Source organism: Nelusetta ayraudi, unplaced genomic scaffold (genome assembly GCF_046127955.1).
Source record: "Nelusetta ayraudi isolate G7.1 ecotype Tasmania unplaced genomic scaffold, CSIRO-AGI_Nayr_v1 ptg000027l, whole genome shotgun sequence".
NCBI lineage: Eukaryota > Metazoa > Chordata > Actinopteri > Tetraodontiformes > Monacanthidae > Nelusetta > Nelusetta ayraudi.
Window position 1 is genome coordinate 6078746 of NW_027466077.1, and position 26222 is coordinate 6104967.

Consider the following 26222-nt stretch of genomic DNA (forward strand, 5'->3'; position numbering starts at 1 on the left):
GGAGGGCGGCTCCCAGTGAATTCGAAGAATAAAGACTGTGTAGCACGCAGATTCGACGGTAGCCATTTTGAACTGCTTGACCTACATTAAAGCTGTACTGATTCTCGATCCAGTTTATCTCGAATTGTTTGGTCAAAACTCGATCTTTGCGAAAATACACTGAAATGTCTCGATTTCACAACAACCGCGGCGGTTTTGGGATGAACAACTTCCAGGCGCGCAGAGGCGGCGGAGGTGGAGGCCCGATGCGCGGCGGAATGGGAAACCAACATTTCAGGAACCACCCGTTCCAGAACCAAAATCGGAAAGGACCAAATAATTTCAACAAGCAAGCTAACCAAGGAAATCTCCCGAAACCAGCGCAGAACCAGTCGCTACCTATTATTCCTCCACCGACCCCCGGCCCGGCGCTCACAATGAAAGGCCCGATGCAGCAGCAGCAGCAGCAACAGCAGCAGCAGCAGCAGAAACAGGAGAAGAAAGAGCCGGAGCAACAGCCTAAACCGACTACCCCTGCCCCCCAGATTAAAGAGGACCAGAAGCCTGTCGTAACCCCACCGAAACCCAACCAGGCTAACAATCAGGAGCCGCTAAAGTCGCCGGTCGCAAACGCAAACGGGCAGCAACAGCAGCAGCAAAAGCAGCTCCCCCAACCTAGCCCCAAACCGACCCCTCAACAAAGTCCCAAGCCTGGACCCCAACAGGTCCAGCGACCGGGGCCCCAGCAGGTCCAGCGACCAGGACCCCAGCAGGTCCAGCGACCCGGACCACAGCAGATCCAGCGACCCAGTCCTCAACAAGGCCAGCGACCCGGTCCCCAGCAGGGCCAACGAATGGGCCCTCAACAGGGCCAGCGACCCGGTCCCCAGCAGGGTCAACGAATGGGGTTTCAGCAGGGCCAGCGACCGGGTCCCCAGCAGGGCCAGCGACCGGGGCCTCAGCAGGGACAGCGAATGGGCCCTCAGCAAGGACAGAAAATGGGCCCCCAGCAAGGACAGAGAAGTGGGCCTAATGGTCCACCGAAGATTAAAAACGAGCGAGAGACGAATGACCAAATGGACTCGAGCTCTACAGCCGAATCAGGTGGTGGACAGGTCAGTATCTTGCCTTGTAGATATTTTTACTTCATGCCAAAAATGTTTTTTGTTGTGTGGTTCTTTTTACGGTGCCGTCGTCATAAGCTAAGGCTAGCTCACACGGTTTAGCATACGAATAGCTGGGTTTCTTTTCCTCGGGCGTCTCGCGCGGGCGGAGCTTCCATGTTTCTTACAAGTGTAGTCCTAACCGTCCGCTAAACCCCACACCGGTGCCAACTCTGTTTAAAAGCAAGCGCACCGCGTTGTGTTCTCATTTTCCGCCGCCATCTTGTCTACTTTTTGAATTCTCAAAAAAATAAAATAAATAAATAAATAAAAGCCAACAAAGCTGCGTTTCGTCAAAACGAACCATAAAATGCACCCTTATTACACACTTACAAACTCCAATGTCCAGTAGCTGATGAATCTGATACAACCTGACAGTTTGGTTATAAAATGCACTTTGACGCGTAACCGACACACAAAACCTTGTGGTGACTGGGGGAAATGGGCGTTTGTGGAACGGCCCACGACTAAACCTTGCATCTATCTACGTGGTGTATTTATTTTCGCTGCTGCATCATAAAAAACAAAGAAAACCCCGTCGATTTGTTTATTTACGTGATTGTGAAACATCAACCGCATTATCGTTACTGAATAAAATGTCCCTAAAATATCCAGCACACTGTCTAAACTGGCTCGTAATCATCTCATGTTTGTCAATCGACAGGAATTTAAGGCAACACTGTCAATGTTGCTGAAACCTGGTGAGAAGACATACACGCAGCGGTGCCGTCTGTTCGTCGGTAACCTGCCCAATGATATAACTGAAGAAGCTTTTAGGAAGCTTTTTGCAAAATATGGGGAGCCCAGTGAAGTTTTCATCAACAAAGGCAAAGGCTTTGGTTTCATCAGATTGGTAAGTGCATCATTAGTTGTTGTTCTTGTTTTCAAGTATTTTTGCAAATTTTTTTTACTTGCGTATACTATTATAATATGCTATGTTTTCAACCTGTGAGAACCTTTTGTTGAAGTGGTAGAACTGAATTTATGCTGGGATGATTTGAGAAATCAGTCTAGTGAGTTTAGTTGAGCTTATGTTACATCTGACTGTTTTTGCAGGAATCACGTGCACTTGCAGAAATAGCAAAAGCTGAATTGGATGACACCCCAATGAGAAGCAGACCCTTGCGTGTGCGGTTTGCCACGCACTCTGCAGCACTGTCCGTGAAGAATCTTTCTCCCTTTGTTTCAAATGAACTCCTTGAAGAAGCGTTCTCTCAGTTTGGGATGGTAGAAAGGGCTATTGTGATTGTGGATGACCGTGGCCGCTCCACAGGCAAGGGAATCATTGAGTTTGCCTCTAAACCTGCTGCCAGAAAGGCCCTTGACCGCTGCAGTGATGGTGTCTTCCTGCTCACTTCGTAAGTGTTGCCCAGAATAAGAAGCGGAAATTTCTCCAAAGAGTGATGGTTGTAAAATGTGATTGATGTGTATTTATTTATTTTTTTAAACTTTCAAACCAAGATCCCCTCGCCCTGTTGTCGTTGAACCTTTGGAACAGTTTGATGAAGATGGTCTCCCTGAGAAACTGGCTCAGAAGAACCCCAGATTTCAAGCGTAAGTAATCTGCATTGGCTTTTTAAAACTATTGTTCTGATGCCCTGATATTTTATTTGTGAATACCTGAAGTCTTCAACTTAATTGCAGCCATAGCCACGAGACCCTACCATAATGCATTTTATGTTGTCACCTTTAGAGAGAGAGCGGAACCTCCTCGGTTTGCTCGTCCAGGCACCTTTGAACATGAGTACTCCAAGCGCTGGAAGTCTCTGGATGAAATGGAGAAGCAACAGAGACAACAAGTTGAGAAAAACATGCAAGAGGCACGAGAGAAGCTTGAGAGTGAAATGGAGGAAGCCTACCACGAGCACCAGGCCAACTTGCTCAGACAGGGTGTGTAAAACACTCTTAATAGGTCGTAGACGTATACATGCAAGTGTTCTCCTGCTCAGCATACATTTTTTCATCTTGTCAGATGTTCTGAGGCGACAAGAGGAATTGCGACGCATGGAGGAGTTGTATAGCCAGGAAAGGCAGAAAAGAAAGGAGATGCAGCTCAGGTACATATTTTCATTTGTAATGTCTTATTGAAAGTTAAAATTCATATTGCAATTGGTTCTTGAACTCTTTGATGTGTCCCTAACATTATCTATCTTGGGCAAACAGACAAGAAGAGGAACGCAGGAGGAGAGAGGAGGAGATGCTTCGTAAGAGGGAGATGGAAGAGCAGATGCGTCGCCAGGGTGAAGATAACTATAGGATGGGAAACTTCATGGATGTAAGTATAATTTAGCACAGCTGTCGCGCGTAAAAAGAAAAATCTGTGGACTAACTTTGTTTTTTATTTGCATTTTTGTTATTACAGAGAGAGAGGGAAATGAGGATGAACCCTGGTGCTGCTATGGGCATGGGCGGTAAGTTTACTTTCACAAATTCCCTTCTGCCTTGGTTTTGCTGTTTGGTAACTGCACCTGTACATTTTAAATTGCTATAGCTATTATTCAACTTTCTGAAAGTTTAACCCAGGGTAGTGTAAGATTTTCTGTCCACAATGGACATACCGTCTAAAGTTTTAGTCAGATCTCTAGGTGTTTTTGAATGTTCCCATTAAATATTGAGACTTACTCATCTGTTATGTTGTGTATAATAGATATGCCCTTTGGTGCAGCTGGCCAAAAGTTCCCCATGAGTGGACTGGGCTTTGAGGGCCAACCAGGAATTGGTGCGTCTCCCGGAAGCCTTCTGGGCAACGAAATGGTAATGTATCCCATTTATGATAATACTAGTTGTTTCTACAGCTTGTGACTGGCTTTGTTTCTGCTGCTGACACCTTCACCTTCTTTAAGAGCAAAGACCAGTTGGTGCAGCAGGATTTGAGACTTTGAAAGGTTTATTCTCCGCAGACATCTTGCTGGTTTTTGTTCCAGACATTTTGTTTGCCTGACGCCCTCTTGTCAGTGAACCACCCCTTCAATTTGCTTAAACCTTAATTAACAATAGTAGAAACCATCAACTTGCACTAAAGCATCTTTGAACAACCACGGATGGATTGCTGTGACTCGGTTTGCTCCTGTCACATGGTATTTGTTGAAGATTTATTGCAAGCCCTGTCGTGAGCTGGACAGGCACTCTTTCTTGAAGGGTACAGTGCTTTCATTTTGTCATACCTGAATTTAGCTAAATTATTTTTCTTTGGTGGCAGAATGAAACTTTTTTTCATACAGTTTGACATTCAAATTAGGTTTGTGTTGTACCCCGCCCCCCCACCCCTTCCCCCCCCCCACACACACACACACACACACACACACACACACACACACACACACACACACTGTTTTTGCATTCTCAAAACTTTGTTCATCACTGATCATATAAAATACTTTTAGTGCAAGTTGATGGTATAAAAATGTGAACTTTGGGTTAATTAACACAATTACTCTCTTAATACTGGTTTAACTGAAGGGGTCTGGTGTAGCTGTGTTTTGGATGATCTTGAGGAATACTTGGCAGAGCTCAGGAATTGGTCTCCTGGCAGTGCTTTTGGTCTCAACTTTATGGTCGTTTCTGAACAGTGGTTAGCGCTCTGAGAAAAATATACACCAAGCTATAAATTGAACATGCTTGTAAAAACCTTTAATTTTTTTTGTTGTTCAAGTTAATGTTTGTGGTTGTTTTGATTTGCCAAACATACCAATTTAAAAAAAGAAAAAGAAAAAAAAAAGTACCCCAACTCAATGTGCAGGGCATAGTATCATTTACCGAAACCTGCTCCTTGGGTTTCCCTTATGGTTTTAATATAAGGTAACATTTTGAGAAGAAACCGTATCACCGCATCAAAAGTTCAGGAATTTATTGCTGGAATTCATGGTGCAAGTTTAAAATGGGTGGAAGACTTTGGGGTTACCATGTTGTCAACTTGGTGACCTCTCGGCTTGAGAAAAGGGTTTTTCCTCAGTTTCTCATTATGAGCGTCAGAATGGAAAGCATAATGTACAGTACACTGAGGTGTATGTGTTTGATGTTCATATACCACATCGTTGACAAGTAGCTGCTGTGGATATCATTGGTCCCTCTCTGCTTTATCTCTATTAATGAAAGACTATACAACACTATCTGACTGACATGTCGGAGAACTATACTTGCCTCTCTCACATTATTTTGTTGTCGTAGCGGGGTTCTAGTTTTGATATTTTGCGATGCTCTTGAAATAAATTTCCAACCAAGACTACTAGTGACAGTTGAAATGTGAGATGACAAAAAAAATCTTCCCTTTTCAATTTTTTTTGTCTTTAAAAAGAAGCAGTACTATTTGATTCTGCAGCTAGTGTACTGCCACCAACATCAGTATCCAGCCCTAAGTTAAGGCGTTGTCGGTATGCCTTATATTTAAAGAATCTTACAGCTTTAAAGGAGCTATATACAAAATTAATTTTATTATATTTGTTGCAGTATGATGACTTCTGTTATACTTTTTTTTTTTTTTTACATCATCGGTCTCCATGGTGTTTAATTTCTTTTTACAAGTGTTTTTTTTCTGGGGCGACTGGCACGCACTTGTGTAGGTCTCTTCGTCCTTTTCAAATTGTTGACCATCTCCCTAGTCTGTCACCAACAAACACATGGCAGGAAAAGGAGTCTGTTCAGTCCTAATGTTAACATTGCGTACCAGAGTTATTTCCTAAATTGAAATACTTGTTGTCCTTGTTGGCTCTGGCAATGTTCAAGTGTCACGACACTGGAGGCCTTTGGGGACATACCTGTGCCCATTTGTTTTGCTGTGGAGGCACCCGTTTCTAAAGAAACAAAGTACTTGCACACAATTTTGAATGGAGAGATGTTGTATGGTGCACATCCCACCTTTTATTAATCTGTGCCTTTTTTTTTAAATTTACAATCACATTTTGTACACAGTTGTCACATGAGAGTTCTGCTACGTTAGGCCCTCATTCGTTTTTTGATTGGGCATTTCATTGGAGTTCCCAAGATGAGTGGCAAGTCTTGCCTAGAAATACTTTGAACTCTGCATTTTTGCATATAGCTCCTTTGAAGAAGTCTTTTGAAGTGGCATTGTTTGAGGTTGATTGACTTGATAAATGTGCTGTCTTTGTCACATAAATGGTATCAAACAATGTACATCAAGGGTTGTAATTTCATTGATCCTCTCCCAGTGAGGAAAGGGCAGTGTGAATACGGTGACCGTGGATAAAGTTACCAAGATTGCATCCACTTGAGGAGATGATGGCTGGGTGCACAAGCACCGCTACTCTTAAAATGATTGTTCTACGAGCTTCTTCAATGCAGTCTTAAAAAGTATAAGCTGTTGCTGCTGTCTGCTGTTTGGGTCTTTTCCAAATCCACAAGGCTGGATTGATTATTGACCTTTACACTAAGGTTTAGTTGAATCGCAAAATCTTTTGATTTGCTAGAGGATTCCTGCATTTTACTGAAAGGATCCAAAGTTTATCTGTGCTTCGGCCAAGATCCAATGAACTGTGGCTTTTTAAAGCTGTGCGTAATTTTATGTGCAGCAGCAACCTTTTGTCAAAATTATGTCCTACAAAACCATATCACATTTTTTTTTATATCACCAGCTGTCTACTTAAGTGGTGATATTTTTTTTGTATTTAGTAATTATTTGAGGGTTTACAGATTTATCTTACTCTGTAATCCTAGGACTTGGATTAATTGTAAGTTATAGTTTTTACAGACACACATATATAATTAGAATATTAAGTTTTGGTCAGCATTTAAAGAATGCTTGACTGTAATGAGTTGTAGGTTTGTCTTGGCATGCTCTTCACACACCAGACAAGGTAGGCACTCACTAATGAAAACATTACCCTCTCTTCCTTCTCTGTATGTAACCTGTGGCACCCGTGGACCTTCATATTGGAACGAACTTCGGACGCGTCTCCTGCTGTTTTTCATTTTCATTTTATAATCATTTTTTTGGGGTTTATTATTTCTAAATTGCTCTTTACCTAAAATCATCTTCACTGCAATTACACTTGCCGTATGGACACAAACTGTGTTCTTGGACACGAACTGCGTGCTTGGACACTAAACACATCCCATACACAACTTCCCCTTTTTTTTACTACGTGGCTCTTTTGCGAATTGGCCACCACAGCGCAACGAGCGCTTTTCCCAGGGCGGTCCCAGGGGAATGGGTCCTGGTAACCTTGGCTATGGCAGGGTCCGTGAGGAGTTTGACGGCCCCTCTAAGAAACCCCGTTTTTAAGCACCAATCTTTGAAATTTCAGCAGCAACATATGTTAAAAAAAAAAAAAAAAATCCAAAACATACGTGTTTTTCTTGTATTTAAGTTTCTTGTTGCATTTTTTTAGCCTGACAATTTATTCCTTTTATGACAAGTACTTTTTTTGGTTTTCTTTTATTGTCGTGTAGGTATCAAAGAATCAGCCGCCCTCTCGTGGTCTATTAGTTATTTCTGAACCATGTATAATTTTCTTTTCTAGATGTGTAATGCTTTGTGGGTCGCCGTAAAGTGATAACTGTAACATTTTTCTCAACTTTCTATGGCTGTGTTTCGTGCCATTCATTTGGAGCGAAGGCATGTGTTATAATAAAGATAAATTGGTTCTATCAGGACAAACCGGTAACGTTTATTACCAAGTGTTGAAACATCACTGCACTGTCAAATGCAAGTTCCAGTGACTTGTCATTTGCACCATACAAAGGCAACAACCTGCCACAGGGTGTTGTAAATCATTTGTCATCTTGCTGCCTGTCCTAACCCTCGTTGTGGCCAGTAAGATTTTAAATTCCACCAAACCAGCAAAGACGTGTTAAGCATCAAATTGCATTGCAGTGCCAGAGACAAAATCATCCCTTTTATGATTAGAATAATGGAAATCTCATGTTCTCTTAAATACAAAAAGTGTCAAGCAGTTGATTTTTGCCACACGGTGCCATAAAAGTTAGTGCATCCAAGCTATTTTTTTTTTAAGTTCTGCCTTTATTAAGCAGAAAAATTACAGAGCCATTACTTTACTTTTACTTTTACGCATTTTACTTTACGACCATGTCACAAGTTACAAGTCAATAAGTGACGGCGTCTACAGTTACGTGGGATTTTCTCTTGTCAATCAGCCATTTCAATCAAAGCCATCTTGTCCAATCACAAGTCGTTCTTGTGCTGCAGAATGCACCCAAAAAACTGAAACATAGAAGATTGAAAAAAAAAAAGAGTCCAAGCTTGTTATAGAAAAACGACCTGAAGGTCTATGTGTGTGTAAGCGCTGGACTGATTTCCCTAATGTCCGTGTGGCATGTTGCTGATGATAGTTTGACATTTGAACCTTTTGGTGTTGATGGACATACCTATCCATCTTATCTGGCTTTCTTGTGTTGGACACCATATAATTGAGGTTTATATCATTATTGGGGTTCTTGATTTCATGTATTTTTGGTAGACAGTTTTGTTGGCACTGTAAAAACACAAAAACAATCTAATACACATCACTGCAGGATATCATGACATTAACTTGCAATCCATAATCACTCGAAATTTATTTAACCTTCTCTGTAGTCCTCTGAAGCCAGTGGACATTGGCCACGTGAAGAACTTGCATTAGCATGACAAAACCGTGATCTGCCCTTGAGCCGCCTCTAAATATGGGAGATGTGATATCCCAATTAGATTGCCATGTCTTATTGATTGAAAATGGCCCTTGTGTAAAAACAGTTAAATTTAGGATTTTTAAAATTAGATGTAAATCTTGCCTGTATTGCAAGACTAACAGACCGATGGCATCAAAGCAGAGCACGTTTTGTTCATCATCTACTAAAAACAAGAAGCCTCAAGACTAAACAGAATACAAACTGAACACAAACACCAAGTAGTGACATTTTAGTCAGCGATCATTTCACCAAGCCTTGCACAGCGGTCCTGTAATTGACAATGTACACAAATAATAGATAATAATATATTTGATATAATAATGCAGAGGACACACAGCATGCTGTGTAATGGGACTAATATGACATGAGTGAATTAATGTGCAGGTGAGTACGGAGGAAACAATGCATTTGAACTAAGTCCCAAATATACAGGACTCGGCCTCATGAAGAAAACGTCACAGCCAAATCAATGTTGCATTTCAGGAAATTTATTTAGATAGTTTAAAAAAAACACGAAACATTCATCCATCCATTTTCAATAGCCACTTAATACTAACCTCAGGGTCACGGGGGTCTGCTAGGGGCCAATCCCAGCTGTCATAGGGCAAAGGCAGAATGACACCGTGGACAAGTCGCCAGTTCATTGCAGGGCTATAGAGACAAACAACCATTCACACTCACATACACACCTAAGACAATTTACAGTTTTCAATTCATCTCACATGCATGTTTTTAAACTGTGGGAGGAAGCCGGAGAACCCTGAGAAAACCCACGCAGACGCAGAGGAAACATGCTAACTCCACACAGGAAGGTCCCTGGCCCGGAATCGAACCCATGGCACTGTGCCACCGTGTTGCCCCCCATATAAAACAATGCATCCAAAAGTTCTGTTATGGGAAAGGTGCCACGTGTCTCAACAAAGTTTCTTTGTTCCACATCTTCAAGCGTGTTCTCACCACATGGGTGCTGAATCTGTCTCAGTTCTTGGGGGGGCGTTTGGTTGCTTGTATTCCATTGAGGATGGGCTGGATACGTTTCTTGTTGCTGCTTTGGAACGGCTAATATGCCACTTCGACCCATTAGTCGGCCACACCGCTTCCTTGCTACTCCTGGCTGCCACCTCATCGACCGTGGAAGTGTAAATAGTGCACTTTTTTTTTCTCCCTGAATATTGGATTTTTTTTTCCCCACGTCAAACAGTAGCGATGCTGTTGTGACTTGATTACAGAAATCAACGCCTTGATTTTCAATGAATTGAATTTTTTTATTGAACAATTTTGTGGTTTGTATGTAAGACTTGGCTGCAGTATGAAACTGGAGCTGTTACTGACCTTTGAAAACCATTGAGGAAAAGACTTTTTCGGCCTTACAGACACTTGGTCTTTTGAACTGTATGTGTATCGAAGCACGTATGGAACTGCAGTACGTGACTGAATCTCGCATCTAGGTTTTTGTTTTGTTTTGTTTTTTTTGTATTTGGCAAGCCTTTGTCAAAGTTTTGTGGTAGGGGATGGATGATGTGGTCTGTAAAAGTAAGTATTCTTCCATTAATTACACAGTTTTAAACTACACTAAAGAAATACACTAGAAAAAAAAAAACATTTATGTTGAAATGACAATACATTTACTGACATGTATTGGGGGAAAGAAGACTAAAGAAGAAGAAAAAAAAGAAATCTGATTAAGAAACACTTGCTTTCCCCTATGCTTCCGTATCTTGTCAACAGCCGAGTCTTAAGTCCACCGGCTGGAGTTTTGGCTGCAACTAGGACAACAAAAGAACTCCTTGTCATTTTAATGAAATGTTCAAGACTTGCAAAGAATATTTGAAAATAGGAATAGGAAAATTAATAAATTATTCTGTTCATAATCCATTATTTTGCAGAGTATTTTGAATCCTCACACAACTTCTTATGGCAGCAGCTTATTGACATGGATACTCTGAGGAATTAAATAACATGAGTAGATGGCACTGTTCAACTACAAGTTTGTGTTTCTGTCATGTACCTTTTTTTTTTAACAGGTTTCACCAGCTTTGGGGAATTTGCTCTCTGGAGGAGATTGTGAAAGGAATGCTTAGCAAAGATACTGGGGCATGAGGTTTACTCCCTAAGCCCTTTAAATGAACCAAAAAAAAAAACATACTTGTTGATTGAAGCTATACCTAATATTTTTGTGGCATTTGCTTATGCAGGCAAATGCCATCATTGCTGAGCATAGAAACATGGCATGCTATGCTTCGCTCTCATCAACTCGTCTAGAGAGAAGGATCACCCTCTCCTGCGGCTCGCAGAACTTTCTTCTATTTTCCTATTAAGGTTTTTTTTTTTTTTTTTTTTTTAAAGTTTTTACTCACCCAGTTGGAGGGTCTATGGATAAAGGCTCTTGCATCTGTAGAGAATGATGGAAGATTGTATTTGCAAACCTTGGATATATATAAATGAAATTTGGTTTGATAATGTTAAAGGTTGTGAACCTATGCATTAAATGTCAATGTATCTGTTGATACAGTTGACTTGTAAATCATGAAACCTAAGGCAAGTCTGCAAACCAATATTATTTTTTTGGCTGACCAAGTGAAGCCCTCAAAGTGATTCCAGAGGTTTGATAGTCAGTCCCCTTTTCACTCTCCCTGAACTTGCTAATGTTCTCCCTTGAGGTCACGGATGGTAAATTAGTGGACGTCAGTCGCAATACCTGAAAGTTGTTTTTCTCATTGAATGTTAGATTGAGATCATAAGATATTATATATAAGATATTTTGCTGGATTTAATTGACATGTAAAAGATGACAAAGACAAATGGCTTTACATTTGAATAGGAAAACCACAATTGGTGGTTTATCTTACATTTTGCAACCAAAAGAATAATAAAAGAAAATAATAAAAGTTAAAAAGATAACAGTTTACAATACTGTTTTTGATCAGCTCTTCAAGATAAGAGTATACAATGTACTTTCCAAGGCCACTAAATCTATTTGATTGTCATGAACTTCAAAGGTAGAAAAGAAATTAAGTTACATTAAATTAACAGGTGTTAATTTTTAAATTGTGTAATGTTATGTTTGTGTGTTTGGTTTGTTGTGGATATTTTTTTTTTTCTTTAACAGGTGTGACCTTCTTAACGGGAGAGGGAAATATAGAAGGAACTTTACAAACCAACAAATGCAAAACATCTTAGTTTTGTATATTTCAAAAATCAAACAACACATTTTGGGACTGTTCTATAAATTGTGACAATTATCAGGCTTGGCATGATAGCTTATTTTTCAGACATTTTGTCTTATTAGTCAACCAAAAAAATAAGTAACCCAATGACTATATACTATGAAGTTTATAATGATTTTTTAAGGTTCATACATGTTTGATGTAATGTGGATGTCTCCTTTAATTTCAGGACATTTGAAATATATGTCTGTCAACAAATTTGACATTTATGCTGACCTGGCCTTTTTACGAAGATGGCCATTTGGCATCAATATAATTATGCAAAATAATAATATAAATTAAGTTTTCCAAAGTCAAGTACACCTTAAGTTTGAGATGCAAACCAAGCTTCATAGAGGCAATATTCATAGGCGACATATTGGTTAACTTTGACAACACCAGGCAAATTGGAATATACTTATTGCCAGGCATGCCAGGCATGCTATGTTTTAAAGTTTAAACATATGCTGGCAACCCCTTTTTTAAATAAATCTCAGAGTGAAGTGCTTCAAGTCACCTTTTGCTGTGATTTAGCGCTTTATAAATAAGTTGATTGATTTATTGAAAGTTCAAATATCTTTGATTCTGTATTTGGATAATTGATTAATCATTCAAAAATAATTTACTTAAAAGTGCAAGGAGGCAAATTTCCTTTTTCCTATCAGATGTATTGTTTTCAGTATTGGCATTGCAGGCACCTCAGCACAGCCTGAGGCAAAAACCTGTTTTTCAAAGCTAAAACAAGTGAGATTAATTTAAATTCTAGGAATGTTGCCTTCTTCAAAGTTTCCTTTACATCTATCTTCTTTCCCAACTTTTCTTCTCTCATTTTCACCATCTTTTTCCTCCCTCTCAATTCTTCTCTTTTCTTTAACTTAAATTCCTTCGCTTCCTTAACTTCTTATCTCCCTACCCTCCCATTCTCCTTCAAGGGGACCCCTAACCACAGGCCAATAAGCCACACAGACCCAGTATCTTTTCCACGAGTGAAAAAGGATCCTAAAGAATTAGTATTGGAAAATATGCATTTATGTTTTTAACGAGTCAACGTGTGTCTCAGTGACAGAAGCCCCGTTTACATGAAGACGATTTTCTCTGAAAACGCACAAATATTTATGCGGTTCGGCCTTGCGTTTACATGAAACCGCACAGACCGAAAATGCTCCTCAGGGTAGATAAGTTTGAAAACGCCGCCTTGCCCGGATTTGTGTCGAACGCCAAAAACCGATCTTTTTTGGTAACTCCGATGTCACATCTCGAAACCCCCCCCCCCCCCCCCCCTGCAACCTGAGCAGCCGTGAGGTGCAGATGAGCACCCACCACAACAACCACGTCGGGCAATGGACTTGTTACTACTACTAATCCGCCTGTAGTCTTCCCATTTACATCAACTACAACAAACTGCAAGCAATAACACACAGTGCTTGTGGATTGATCATAGATTGTGTGCAAAGTTTACTGGCACGACTCTCATTAAGCCTTAATATGGACATTTTAAGGCTTTGTGTTCTAAAGAAACACAAAGAAGAGAAAACTTGAAGAAGTTCATTTATCCACAACGTCTTTTCATGAGCGATCTTTCTTTCTGTTCTCTGTGGTGCTAATGTTTTTAGTGAGCTCCTGCTTCTTTCAACACGGTGTGCTTCACATTCAGGGAGTAAACTTGCAGCACCACACCAGGCCTGGCATAGGTACTGCATCGTTTTCAGTCGTTTCCAGCGTATCCGTACAAATCTTTTTGAATACGACTTTGTGTAAATGCATTGGTTTTCGAGAGCGTTTTCGAAATGTGCGATTTCAAAAAAATCTGTCTCCATGTAAACGGCCCCAAAGTCGATACTGGGGAGAATAAAACAGATTTATGTGGTAAATCTTTTTGGGGATATTTTTAATAATACAGCTGCCACTATGTGTCAGCGACAGTTAAAATTAAGACCGGCCTAAACTTTTGGGAAATACTTATTTTTCTGAAGCTGCCACTTTACAGTAAATAGCTGTTCAGTTCTGAAATTGAACAAACATTGTCCTTTTTTTTTCTTTAAAGACCGCATGGCATTCAATTCTTGCGCCCAAGTCCTGTATTTGTTCTCTCAAGCGCCATCTAAAAAGTGACTGCAGAAACTTATAGTACACCTGTCCTGACCTTGCGTGTGTGGACCAACTCCAGAAAGGAAGTACCAGACATCCTCAGGTCGGAGAGACATTGGCGTGTTGTGCTTGTGTGTTTTGTCACTTGGCAAATCGAGAGGTGTGTTAGCTGCTGTGAGCCAGCTTGTCAAAGACAGGCTGCCCCAATCCACGGTTAAAGCTCGTCTCCGCAGTGTGGTTGCATTGACGATGAGTAGTTCTGCAGAAGTGAGTGGACAGTAAAGCCTGGACATGTTTGCACTTCAGCCAGAGGTATGCTTTCACAGATCAGCCGTACAAGTAAGGTAAGTGTCCCTATCCATGTCTACAAATACAAGTTGTTCCTAAACTCTGACTCCTCCCTGTCTTCTCAGTTGACGTTCACAGGGCTTCTGGCATCACACTTGAAAAGAATGGCATCACAGTGCAGATCTCCTTTCAACCCTTTTCGTGTGTGGTCTTTGACAACATTATCGTCCTTGCAGTGCGTTCGTGTGTGTATGTGCGCTCGTGGCCCTTGTATTTACACTGTATGACTGTGTAAAAGGATCTACATGAAACCGGTTGAACAGTGGTCAACAAGTGTTACTGTTTCCACCTGTAGTTTTTTTTCCCAAGGGGGTGTGGTAGTTACCACAGATGGTACACAGTTTCACAGATCACTGTGGAATTACTGTGTGGTGTTTGTTTTTTTTATCGTTTCTTTGACGTGCCCACCGCTTGAGTGGCGGTCCTTTGTAACGTTGTTGACCTCACATACTCTAAACAGTGGTAGGGCTAACAGAACTGTATTACTTAAACTCCCTTAAATGATGTAGTTACAAACTGTGCCGAACAATTTCCTCGAACGATTATACGAGTGAAGGCCAAAGGCTTCCAACCAAATCTGAGCTCATGTTGGGATCAGTTGGTATATTAGCATCTTCTTTTTATTTCAGGAAGTTGCGACTGTACTTTGTCTTAATTTTTCGTTCCGATCTGCTTCTTTTTTCATTTGATATGAGGTACACAACTTGCTTTCCACCGTACTGTTGAAATTACTTGTTCTTACAGACCACAAAGATTTTGGTGATCACCCTTAAAGGAAACCATGTGATTCTTTTGGACTCTGAGATATTATGGCAGTTTTATAATTTTCACTTGAGTGGCTTGATCGCAGTAAATCAGGATGGTCTAATTGCTTGCCATTTGAAAAAGTGCTGAACCAGTGACCAATGACAAACTTGGAGGAAGACACCGTATGATAATTGCGTCTGCTTTCAGGTACTCTTTCAGTGCAAATCTCTGTGGAGATAATGACGTGTCTAAGTTTGGAAAATGCTATGCAGGTTTTTTTTGTGTTTTACCTCCTGCATGCAAATCACTGATGCACAACTGAAAAAAACAACTTATAAGCAAAGATTTATGCAAAACTAGTTTGTTTTTAGCCGCCTCTGGTGAGGTTGTATAATGTGAAAGGCTGACACACCAGATGAACCAGAGGAACACTACTGATGCGTCACAACATTCAATCAACCCCAACAAGTGACTATTCACCATGCACGCAAGCACATACCTTATTTTTGGGGTGGGATGAGGCGGTGTATTTGTGGGTGTGCAACTATCGGGTAATATGGGTCATTCACTTGGGGTGCTCTCGGTGGACGTTTTTCTTTAGTTTTCAGCTTTCCGATCTAGCGATCTGTACACTGATCCTTGCGCTTCTGTGTGTCAGTTTATTTGTATCTTTTAATCAAATACATCATAAGTTGTATCCTCAGCCTCTGTCAAAGAACCACAGAACCAATACATGCAGGTTCTAATTTGAGCATTATCATTGGTAAAATCAACTGATTCACAAATTCAGCTGTACAGACAGTAGTAAAATGTTAATAAGTAATTGACCAATAGATATTGATCATTTTCTCACTCTAGACTTCAGTAGCTTTGCATGATCCTGACAAATGGAGCAAAACATGAAGTAGCTATTTCACAGTTTGAGGAGATTGTGCTGCCCTTCGTGATGTGACAAAGAGATGATGTCCATGGTGGATCTCTTATTTCCAGGCACTTCATTTACTGAATAGACTTTTCTCTGGGCAAACAATGTCATGGGCAGTTTTACATGAAATTACTTCTGTTGAGTAGGATTGACTTTTACCACAAGAAAAACAAACAACAAACAATGAGGTTCCTCCTTATTTACCCCTTATACAACAAACCGAATCCGTCTTTTCCTTTCTTTGCTCCACTTAATTCCTCTACTAATGCCGCACTTAGGCGCTCGGTCATGGCTGTGACCAAACAATTTGAAAAACAAATTTTACAATAACAAGTGTGGCGCACCCCCCCCCCCCCCCCCCCCTCCAGTTTGTGTCATACAGGAGTTTGTACTGTTTTAAAAGATGTGCGGTCCTACCAGGAGGTTATGGTTGCCCGGAGTTCCCTGGTCTGCAGGGACTGTGCTGTGTTCTGCCGATGTCGTGAATTGAAGCCTGGTGGCTGCCGTGGTGTATCTGTCTGCACTGTGATCCATCTTAAAATGAAATCTTTTGTCTTTGATTGGCCATAAATGTGTTCCATGTCCTGAGTGTGATGCCAGAATAACCCTTTGGGCCTGTTGTGGCCTCATGTCAAAGGGCACTGCCCGAAAGTCTGTAAGACTGCCTCTGAAAATAACCAAGTCTGCACGAGGTTACGGTGCAGCTCCCAGCTCTGCTTGTTCTTTTTTTTGCTTTCATTCTAAGTAACAGTCCCGATGTGTTCATGCGAACTCCAGTGTCACATGACTTCATAGCAGAAATCGTCTTTTGGACGATTGCGAGAGAGTAGATCCCTGCTCCGATGAATTCCTCATCCTTCTGCGGTTTGTAAATCAAACAAACAAGTCGACTCCGAGGTGCTGAGAAGCCTTGGAAGCTTCGCATTTACCACACTCTCCATCAAAGCCATCTATCTCCACACACACACACTGAACACACATCTTGTCCTCTCAGGTTCGAAGTGTAACACCACAACCAACATTTATAGTTTTCAACACATTTGCTTGCCCTCACAGTCACAGATCACACAAACACATGCACACACACGCACACAAATGCGCACACACGCACACAGTAATGCATTCACATCTTTCTAAAGATGTCAGCCTCAAATACATACTGGCCTAATGACATGACAGTGATGCTAGGAACTGCCGTGTACTGTCAGGTTCTCATTGTTTGTCTCTCGCCACAGGAGCCTCAACCGGTTGGAGGCTGATGAACCACGCCATTTAACCACGGTAAGATATCGGCTATCAGTGCATTTCTGATGGAGGGACTTTGCCACAAGGCAAGAAACTGAGGTCTAAACAAGTTGTTCCCCCTCTATTTGTAGAGGAAAAAGACTATTGGAATCAGTTCCAGACCAGCAGACGAGCTGGGAATTGTACTGTGGACTTCGATGAGCGACTGGAAGGTGAGTTAGTCCTTCAGAATGTGATGCATACAATCTTAAGAAGCAATGGCGATCCAAGGAATATATTGTGAAAATAAATAAAAGCTAAGAAAAGTTGAAACTTAACAACAACCTTTGTTTTGAAAAATGTCTTCCTGTTCTTACCTTGCAGAGTGCTGCAGAGGAGCAGATGCGGTACCAGTGGTCGGCCAACAGAGGGCAAACCAATATCGAAGAGGATTGGTTTTCTTGCTTTCAGTTTTATTAATAAACAACATCAACCTGGGCATGGTCTTGGAGTGTTTTTTTTTTATATAGTTCACATGACTGTTACAATAGAGTATTTGAGAAGCACCTTTCCAAACTGCACTCTGCAGCTCTCTCTGCATTCCAGTACAGCTTAAATTAGGCCTTTGTTCTCGACATCCTTGTGTTCACGTCACATCTCAGTCTGCCTCCAGATTTCCCTACCCCACTTCCTGCCCTTAAGTGTTTTGTGGTGGAGGGCAGTCTAGTTACAAGTACAGGTGTGATGTTTCCAATGCCAGATCACACTTCAACCCAAGGGTTGGCTGTCAACTTGTGGGAGAGAGAAATTACCGTGGCAGAGGTTGAATGTAGGTCAGATGTCCTGTAATCTGAGCAGCCACAGCAGAATCCACACTGAATGTCCTATGAACATTTATTATGGTTAAGAAAGAATAAACTTGTCAAGACTGATAATTCCATACTGCTGTGAGATCTCCACATTGGTTGAATGCAATGAGAGGTGATGTGTTATGCAAATGTTTTGGTTAGAATTTTAAAATATATCGAAATGCTGCAAACATGAATGTAAAATATAAAGAAACATGACCTTTTTAAGATGATTACACAAATAAAAAGCTTCATATATTGCATTTTACACTATTTTCATATCTCACACAGTTTAAGAACTGTGGGGTCAGTGGAGGTGTAGAGCAGCACTAGATGCAAGACCTTTAAGCAGCATTGTAAAGATGGTGGATCTAGACTGGACCCAAGCAACCGAGTCATTACTAACTCGTCCGTCTACATTTCCCGGGTGTCCAAACAATACACGCACTGGTGGCAACATCCTGTCTGTAAACTGACCTGAGGAAGTAAAACAGGTCGGTGTCTATTTGACCAACAGTGACCGTAAATCATTAATAGACATGAATCATTAATGCCGTTCACTGGCCACCGACAGAGCGGCCGTCCCTCCCTGGTCACCCCCTGCAGCATGTAGCTGCTGGGAGGCAGAGATCCAGGTGACTGCTGTTGACTCACCTGCAGGAGAAGAGCCTCATACATACTTGTCTCTGGGTTTACCACAATAGACGTTTTAGGATGAATCCCCCCCGCGGTGGGGTACCAGGAAGCAGAGTGATGAGCGGCACTGCTGGAGGTGCATCATACGCTGCTGTGCTTACCTTGAGTTTAGACACAAGTGGGCCTTGGCATCCAAGGAACATCCGGTCGCAGCCGCCCAGCAGCCCCATCGACCCTTCACCCACCATGCGGGGCAGCAGGAGGCAAAGGGGTCCCTTGAAGCTTCCAGCTCTGGCAGCTACTGTCCAGGAGCCTCACAGGCGAACGAGCCTGGCTCACCTCAGGTAAGCTGCTCATGAAACAAAATTTCATGAAAACCTGCCGGGTTTTAAAGGTTTAGAATGTCACTCTTCACTGGGAGTGGGGGCTGATGTTTTAGAAATATGGATTTAGTGAAGTTGACTCCTGAGTATTCCAAGACTTAACACTCGATGTCTTCTTTTCTAACACTCACATGGTGAGTGATGATGTAAATCTTCCACTGGCCGAAAGTTTGTTAAGTTCTGTGTAAAGACTGGAGATATGGACTAGTTTCACTCTGTCTTGTAAGTTCTCTGCTTTTATATTAAATCTAAGTGGTTAAACATTCGTTATTGGCAAGACAAGGCAAGGCAGCTTTATTTATATAGCACATTTCATACACATGGCAACTCAATGTGTTTTACACGAATAAAAGTTCATTTTAAAAGCATTTCAAAAAACAAAGAAAGTCTTCAAAGACAAAAAGCATAGGAAAAAGGGACAGCTTATAATGCATTAATAGAGTAGAGTAGCAGTAATAAAGGGGAATAAAAATAAAAAGATGATAATAAAATATAAGATGAACAAAAGCATTATAAGGATAAGAGAAAAGGTGAATTTTGTTATTTGCCTGCCTTGCATCTTTTTGATGAAGATACATATGTTGACATTACTATGTCCTGTGAGCTCCAAACCATGCTTTGACATCACAATTGATGCAGCTGTGTCAATGGCTGCTATTCTGGCACTAATCTTAATACTTTCCTTGTGCTCACTGTCCATATTCCTGACAGTAGAAGTGTGAAAGTGCACCTTCAACCATCGACTGGAATTACACAGTCACTGTTCCCTCATTGGCTTAGCCCAGTTCCATAGCATAATGCAGGCTGTCACTGTATGTCCACTCCCTTTGAATACAGAGGGTCGGGGACAAGTGTGCCTTAAATCTGAAAGAGCGGAAACTGATCTGTCACCTGATGCAACACCCACACTGGTTTCACTCAGGGGAGGCAGAAACATGAGAAAAGTACATGCCCTCTTAAAGACTCACGCGAGGAAATCTCTCAGTGGGTCAAACTTGCTTGTTCCATTGCCAAGTAGGCCAGGTTTTGTCAGTTGTATCAAATTGGAGAAAATGATCTGAATATTAGTGACATGAATCCCTGTAAAGTGTGCATCATGTACATATTTTTTTTCGCCTGGTCAGTGAGTCGAGCTATGATGCTTTATGGCCCAGAAACACATTGTAAGGACTTTTCTTCTGTGCAGAAGCAGCTTCGAAGAAATGCAAGCCAATGAACAAATTTTTATGGAAACTCTATTCTTGCCTAACCGAACCTTCCACTGCTCTCTTTTCCTCCTCCTGTCTCTGCAGCGTCAGTGAGCCATCCCTCCTCAACCCAAAAGAGACTGTTCTATTTTGCGGAAACCATTGCCATCGCCAGGGTGTTTTTCAAAAGCACCCGTCAGTCCCTCCGATTTCAAGATTATCACTGCCTCTCTCTTGTGAGCTCTGTCCTCCGCCCAGGGTGAGCCAACTGCACAAACAACAAAGCCACCGGGAGGTTCGAAGCTGCGACAGACCAGGCTTTATTAATTTCTGCCAAGCGATCCGGCCAAGTTCTAAGCCAAGGCCAACAAGCCGTCATCTGCACAACGCCAGTCTCACTACTGAAACCAGGAAACCTAAAAGTGCTGTGATCTGGTATCCTAATTCACCCTTTCAGGGCGAGCCTTTGTCTATTACTGGGAAGCCTTGTCTTTTAAGCTCTTGTCAGCGGTCTGTAGTGTCTACTGTCCCTGTGCCAGCTCGTCCTCAGCTTCACATATTTCTTCCCACGGATGACAAGGGGGTCGAGATGGACAGTGAATCTGTGGATGAGGGGTTTCTGGATGAATTGGACGACAAGATAACGTCACTCAAGCTTCAACAGGGGTCAGCACAGACAGTAAAATAGACAATGTAGTTGTTGTGTTATGTGTTCAGAAGGAAATAGGAGATCCTAATCGTTCACGCCATTTTGTGTTGTTTTAGGATCTTTGTTGTATTTTGTTTTATTGTCACAAAGCTTTATAACTGCATTTTATCCGGAAATTTTCCAAAAATATTTTCTGTAAATCTTCAAGAAAAAACGTTGTTGCTAACCATTATAACTTGCACAGATATAGAGGCATTCCCATATTTTGGGATGAAGCGCTCGGGGTGGAGCGCCGGAAAACCTTCTTTGTGCATCGGAAGTAGGTGTCCCGTTCAAGCGGAAGTAGGTTCATTGTTGCAGAAATATGCCGGCGGAGTTGTAGTTCATTGTGTGTTTCTCGTCCTTCGGAAAATGATGGTGCGTGTTTGCACATTCCCGAAGTGTGGTAACAAAATGACGCGCAACACCCCGCTCAGCTTCCACAGGCTCCCTTTGAATGATACGAAAACGAGAGAGTCCTGGTTGGTTGCACTACAACTGGACGTGAACACTCCCATTAAGACATTACGCCTGGCAGACCACCGGGTCTGCAGTGACCACTTTGATCGAAATGACTACTGCCAGCCAAAGAAGGCGAGAAAGGGTGTGCCTAGGCACTTTTTTCTGAAGAAAGATGCTGTTCCAAGGTTGGCGACACATGTTGTGGAGAGTAAGGTAACGTTCGCATAAAAATACAATATTATTCTAGCAAACCGCTAGTGCGGTTATTATTCCACCCCTACACTCTTGGTGTTCTAATGATTCTTCTTTTTGCAATGTATTATTATTATTATTATTATTATTATTATTATTATTATTATTATTATTATTATTATTATTATTATTATTATCATTATTATTATTATTATTATTATTATTATTATTATTATTATTATTATTATTACCACCCCTGAACCCATACTTCTTGAAGGGGTGGTTCGGAGTTTATTTTATTTTTTTGTAATTTTGGACAACATTACAACAAAACTAAGGAGAGTGCAACATGGTGATTCACTGTGCGTTTCCAAATTGCTCATAATAAACGCGGCAAATGGGCAACATGTTTGACAGGCTACTCTAGCAATTAAAACTATCCCCCTTTATGACGTTAGCCTAACCTATTTCTAATATTCTATCAACGCAGACATTAATATCAACAGTCTGGCGTTATGATGTATTTCCCTTGGGTGTACTGAAGTGGGCAACATTATTATCATAACTTTTATGGTAGGCTAGCACAGGTCCTATGTTCAAAACTCTGGACCACTCTTTTAAAGAGAACATCCAACACTAGACATGGTAATTGTGATTCGCACCTTATAAAGAATTAGGAAGTTTTAACACGAACAGGGTAGGAAATGTCATTGTGCCATTTAAGTTCAATCGTTAGGACAAAAGGGGGCGCCATCGCTATTGTTTCGCCGGAAGACGTGACGACAGGGGACTGTTTGGTTGAACTTGTCAAGCTAACGAGCGTCACTCGCCACATCCATATATTCAAAATGAACAAGGTGCATGTTGAAAAACAATTTAAGAGCACGTATTGCATTGCTCCTGGATGTTCAAATAGTTTTTATACAGTCCTCAGCCAGGAGAAACCAGTGCATTTCCGTAATTTTCCACTTAAAACGACCAAATGTTCTCCGACATTGGTTGGCTGCAAGGAAAGAGCCAAGCGGCGTGCCTATTTAAAAGAACAGAGGAAGGTTTAAAAAAAACAAAAAAAACAACAACCAGCAAATGTTCAACTGAACTTGGTTTTTAATGTTTAAGTGAAAAAGGGATACGTACTTGATAACACTGAGCATAATGTGGAATAACCTAAAACGATATGGGCAAAATAAGCAATCCCACGAAAAAGGTAGTGATGCGATAACAGTGGAGTCCTCGATAAAAAATAAACGTAGATCTACTACGGTTGAAAACAAAAACAAAACAATAACCAATAAATAAAGGTTAAAAACAAAAACAAAACAAAAAACCCCCAGCGGATCCGGAAACTGGTGATGGACGTCAACATCTGGACACCAATCAAATCCCGTGTGTGCAAGTCCCTGGCGCGGTAATAGTCTGCAAGTTGCTTCGACCGACTTCTGCATATGCCGCCTTGCTAATATGATTGCACATTCATATTAGGCATCACACTGACTGGTACGGTCAATATCCAGTTGCTTCTGTTTCTAATGGCAATTCGTGAATATATAACAATATGCCTTTAAGGCGAGCTAATCATGGCGAGCTAACGGGCAGGCAGTCAGATGGGCTAAATGCAGACAGGAGCTAGCCGTAGCATAGCGAAAAATGATCTAATTGACCCGTTTACTGCTCGCTTTGTCAACATATATCTGCTGGCGGAGTTCATAAAAACGAACTTATTTCCAACGAAGCGTTACAATGACCAACCTGGCGGCCGTGAAGCGGTCATGCATGTCGTGTTTACGTTGCAGGAGCAGTGTTGTTGCTCTGGCGTCGTGCTAGCTCGTATGTTTACCCCTTTGCAGTGATTGTTAAAAAAAAAAAAAAGAAGAAGAAGAAAAAAGTGTGCACAGTTCACGTACACCTCATCTCTTGATTGCAAAAGGAGCATTGAAAGACATGCATTTTGGTTACCCCTTCGAATAAGAAGTCTACATTTACAACCAATTATCACAGACTGTAGACCATAGAAAACATCCAAACCATCCTGTACAACACTGCTCACCGTTACTCATATGTCACAAGTTCAGAGGTATTAAATTATGAAACATGTTACACAAAATGAAAATGGCAAGAAACGCATACACACTATTGAACGTACAGTTGCATGATGGAGGACACCTTTCTGGAGAACTGAAAAACTCCCCTCAGATATTTCAAGCCAAAATAAGTCAAAACTTATTGTAGCTGTTTCTTAAACGTGTGGATCTGCTCTTTGTCTGATACAGGACTTGGCGACAGGTGAAAAAAACATGGAGGTGAACGCACGGACGTCAGAAGGTGATTGTGGAACTTCTTCTGGACTCACAGACTGCAAAGAGCAGGGCAATGCTGCACTGGAGAGCAACGTTGACTCTGAGAGAGAAGAGACTGTTCCAAATGTAAGGGAACGCTTTGATTCGAGAAAGGACAGTGCGTGTGGGGATTCAAAGGAAAGTCCTGTCGGGCCTGTTCAAAGTGAGGATACAAATATGGACGAGCCGTCTGATGACGGAGAGACAACTGACGTGGAAGTACAAATGAGCACAAATGCGGACCTTTCGCAGAAGAATCCGACTTCTGCGAGTAAATTCTTGGTTTCCTCAACTGATGACCTTGATGAGATGATGGACATTGGCACTGTGGATCAGGTGGAACAAGAAGCTCAGATGAAAGAGGAGAAGCAGTCAAATTCACAGTCTCTGGAAGGAGATGACGCACAACCACCAGCCATTTCAAATGCAGGTAAAGTGAAGCAGTTGTGCCTTTTCTTCAGTGGTCTTTATTTTGAGTTTTTTTTTTATATTGTATGAGGGTGTGTTTTTTTGTCAGAGTTGTTACGGTTTATTTAACCTGCAGCTAGTTTTGATTTTCATTTCTTTGACTTGTATTCATGATTGAGAATCAAACCTTGATTTGTGTTAGATATTTTCATTTTTCATGATTTTATCTTTATCACCACAATGTTTACTCACGTGAAAATAGACCTTCTCCAACCTCACTTTATCTTCACTCTGAACGCAGAAGCGTGCCAAGCGTGCATTGTGGAAGAGGTGGCACGAATGTGGTTTGCTTCTAGTACTAGCCAGGGCAGTGATGTCACTGTGAGGCAACACATGGCATGGTAACATTGGTTCTATCTATATTAATCCATTAATTAATCATTTCCATCTGTAGTTATTCAGTCTGGTGTTTCCTTCTACTTGGTAACGTTATCATGGCTGTGCAAGGATGTTTGTCACCACACAGCCCAATCGAATGAATATGCATTATAGAAATATAGTTGAATTCATTCAGCTCGGCGACATTTTTCTTTGTTTGTCTTTTCTTCATCACGCACTGGCCGTACAGAGGTCAAACCTCCAGACCCGGGGAGTTTAAACGAGCAAAGCAGTTTGGAGGAGAAAGTACAAGAAGAAGCACATCTGGGGAAAATCACAACATCTGCAGAAGAAGCTGTGGAGGAAGAATCAGTATCTGCACCTCCACTTCATGACAAAAACCCTGAGGCAGAGGACAGGGGTAAATTCACTGTGACAAATCCAATTCTAATGGTTATTCCTACTACCCATGTTTTGGTTTTGTTGCTCTTGTATGTTTTAGATGTTCTTCCAGGCACCTTCACTTTTTGCTTGGATTTTAGATCCTGCTATTCAGAATAACAACAACAACTCATTATTGTTATTTCCCTTATTTCACACTGCATCTGTGGTTGAGGGGGATACAGTGCATTCAGATTTGACAGTAAAATACAAAAAAAAATACGAAGCTCTTTCATATAAGCTACAAATAGAAAGATGTTTCATAAGCTTCTTTCCAGCTCTACAACTTCAACAATAGTGTAAGCTATACAATCATTTGGTGCTTGTGTTTTTGTTCCTCTTTTAATACATGTTGGATACTTCTCTGCTTCCTTTGTACTTCACCAAAGTATGTAATTTCTTTGTACTTCCCCCACAGCCTCCCCTCCTGAGGGCAGCAGACGTGTTGAGGAGGAGATGGACGTGAAGCCCGCAGTATCACCACCACTTGTAGAAACGGAGCAGGGAGAGACCGTAAACATGGCTTCACACTCACAGCAATCCAGCTCAACCCCACTGCCTGAAACCACATCAGGTTAGTGACTTTGTTGTGGCAAAAACAACCATGCTTTATTCTTTACCGGAGTACAGTGTTTGTTATGCTCTCGTACTAGATACAAATTCACAATTGATATAAAGTGAATTTTTATAGAACACAGTAAAAATATAGGTGCAACATTTAGCTGATGTTGTATTTTATTGTATTATTTATTTGTTTTCAAATGAAATCAGACACTATCTACATTCTGTGACATCAGGCTGGTCTATTTGTAGATGCACACAACTCAAGCCAGCATCAAATGTGAAAAAAATAAAGAAAAAAATGCTTATTACTTTTATTTTCAACTAAACAATTCACACGGTCTTGCGTTCTTGCAGGAACGGAAATTTCGCCTCAAGTGA

At 41.2% G+C, this 26222-nt stretch overlaps 2 protein-coding genes across 4 annotated transcripts; both read left to right on the plus strand.

Annotated features, from left to right (window-relative positions):
• The first annotated feature begins 37 nt into the window (after positions 1-37).
• On the plus strand, positions 38-17819 carry sfpq (splicing factor proline/glutamine-rich). 3 transcript variants are annotated; one of them, XM_076030346.1, is made up of 12 exons: positions 38-1094; positions 1807-1995; positions 2199-2500; positions 2604-2696; positions 2836-3032; positions 3115-3199; positions 3306-3417; positions 3496-3553; positions 3790-3896; positions 7270-17378; positions 17474-17554; positions 17706-17819. In XM_076030346.1, exons 1-10 carry the CDS (start codon positions 165-167, stop codon positions 7378-7380), a joined length of 2184 nt encoding a protein of 727 aa, XP_075886461.1. In that variant the 5' UTR covers positions 38-164; the 3' UTR covers positions 7381-17378; positions 17474-17554; positions 17706-17819. The 3 variants fall into 3 exon arrangements, with proteins under 3 accessions (XP_075886461.1, XP_075886463.1, XP_075886462.1); XM_076030348.1 differs by having other exon boundaries at positions 17333-17378; XM_076030347.1 differs by having other exon boundaries at positions 39-1094; positions 3505-3553.
• A 5251-nt stretch (positions 17820-23070) lies between these two features.
• LOC142890979 (uncharacterized) lies at positions 23071-25879 on the plus strand. The gene is made up of 4 exons (XM_076030363.1): positions 23071-23214; positions 23988-24483; positions 25090-25260; positions 25699-25879. The coding sequence occupies exons 2-4, from the start codon at positions 24012-24014 to the stop codon at positions 25857-25859; spliced, it is 804 nt and encodes a 267-aa protein (XP_075886478.1). The 5' UTR covers positions 23071-23214; positions 23988-24011; the 3' UTR covers positions 25860-25879.
• Positions 25880-26222: the final 343 nt, after the last annotated feature.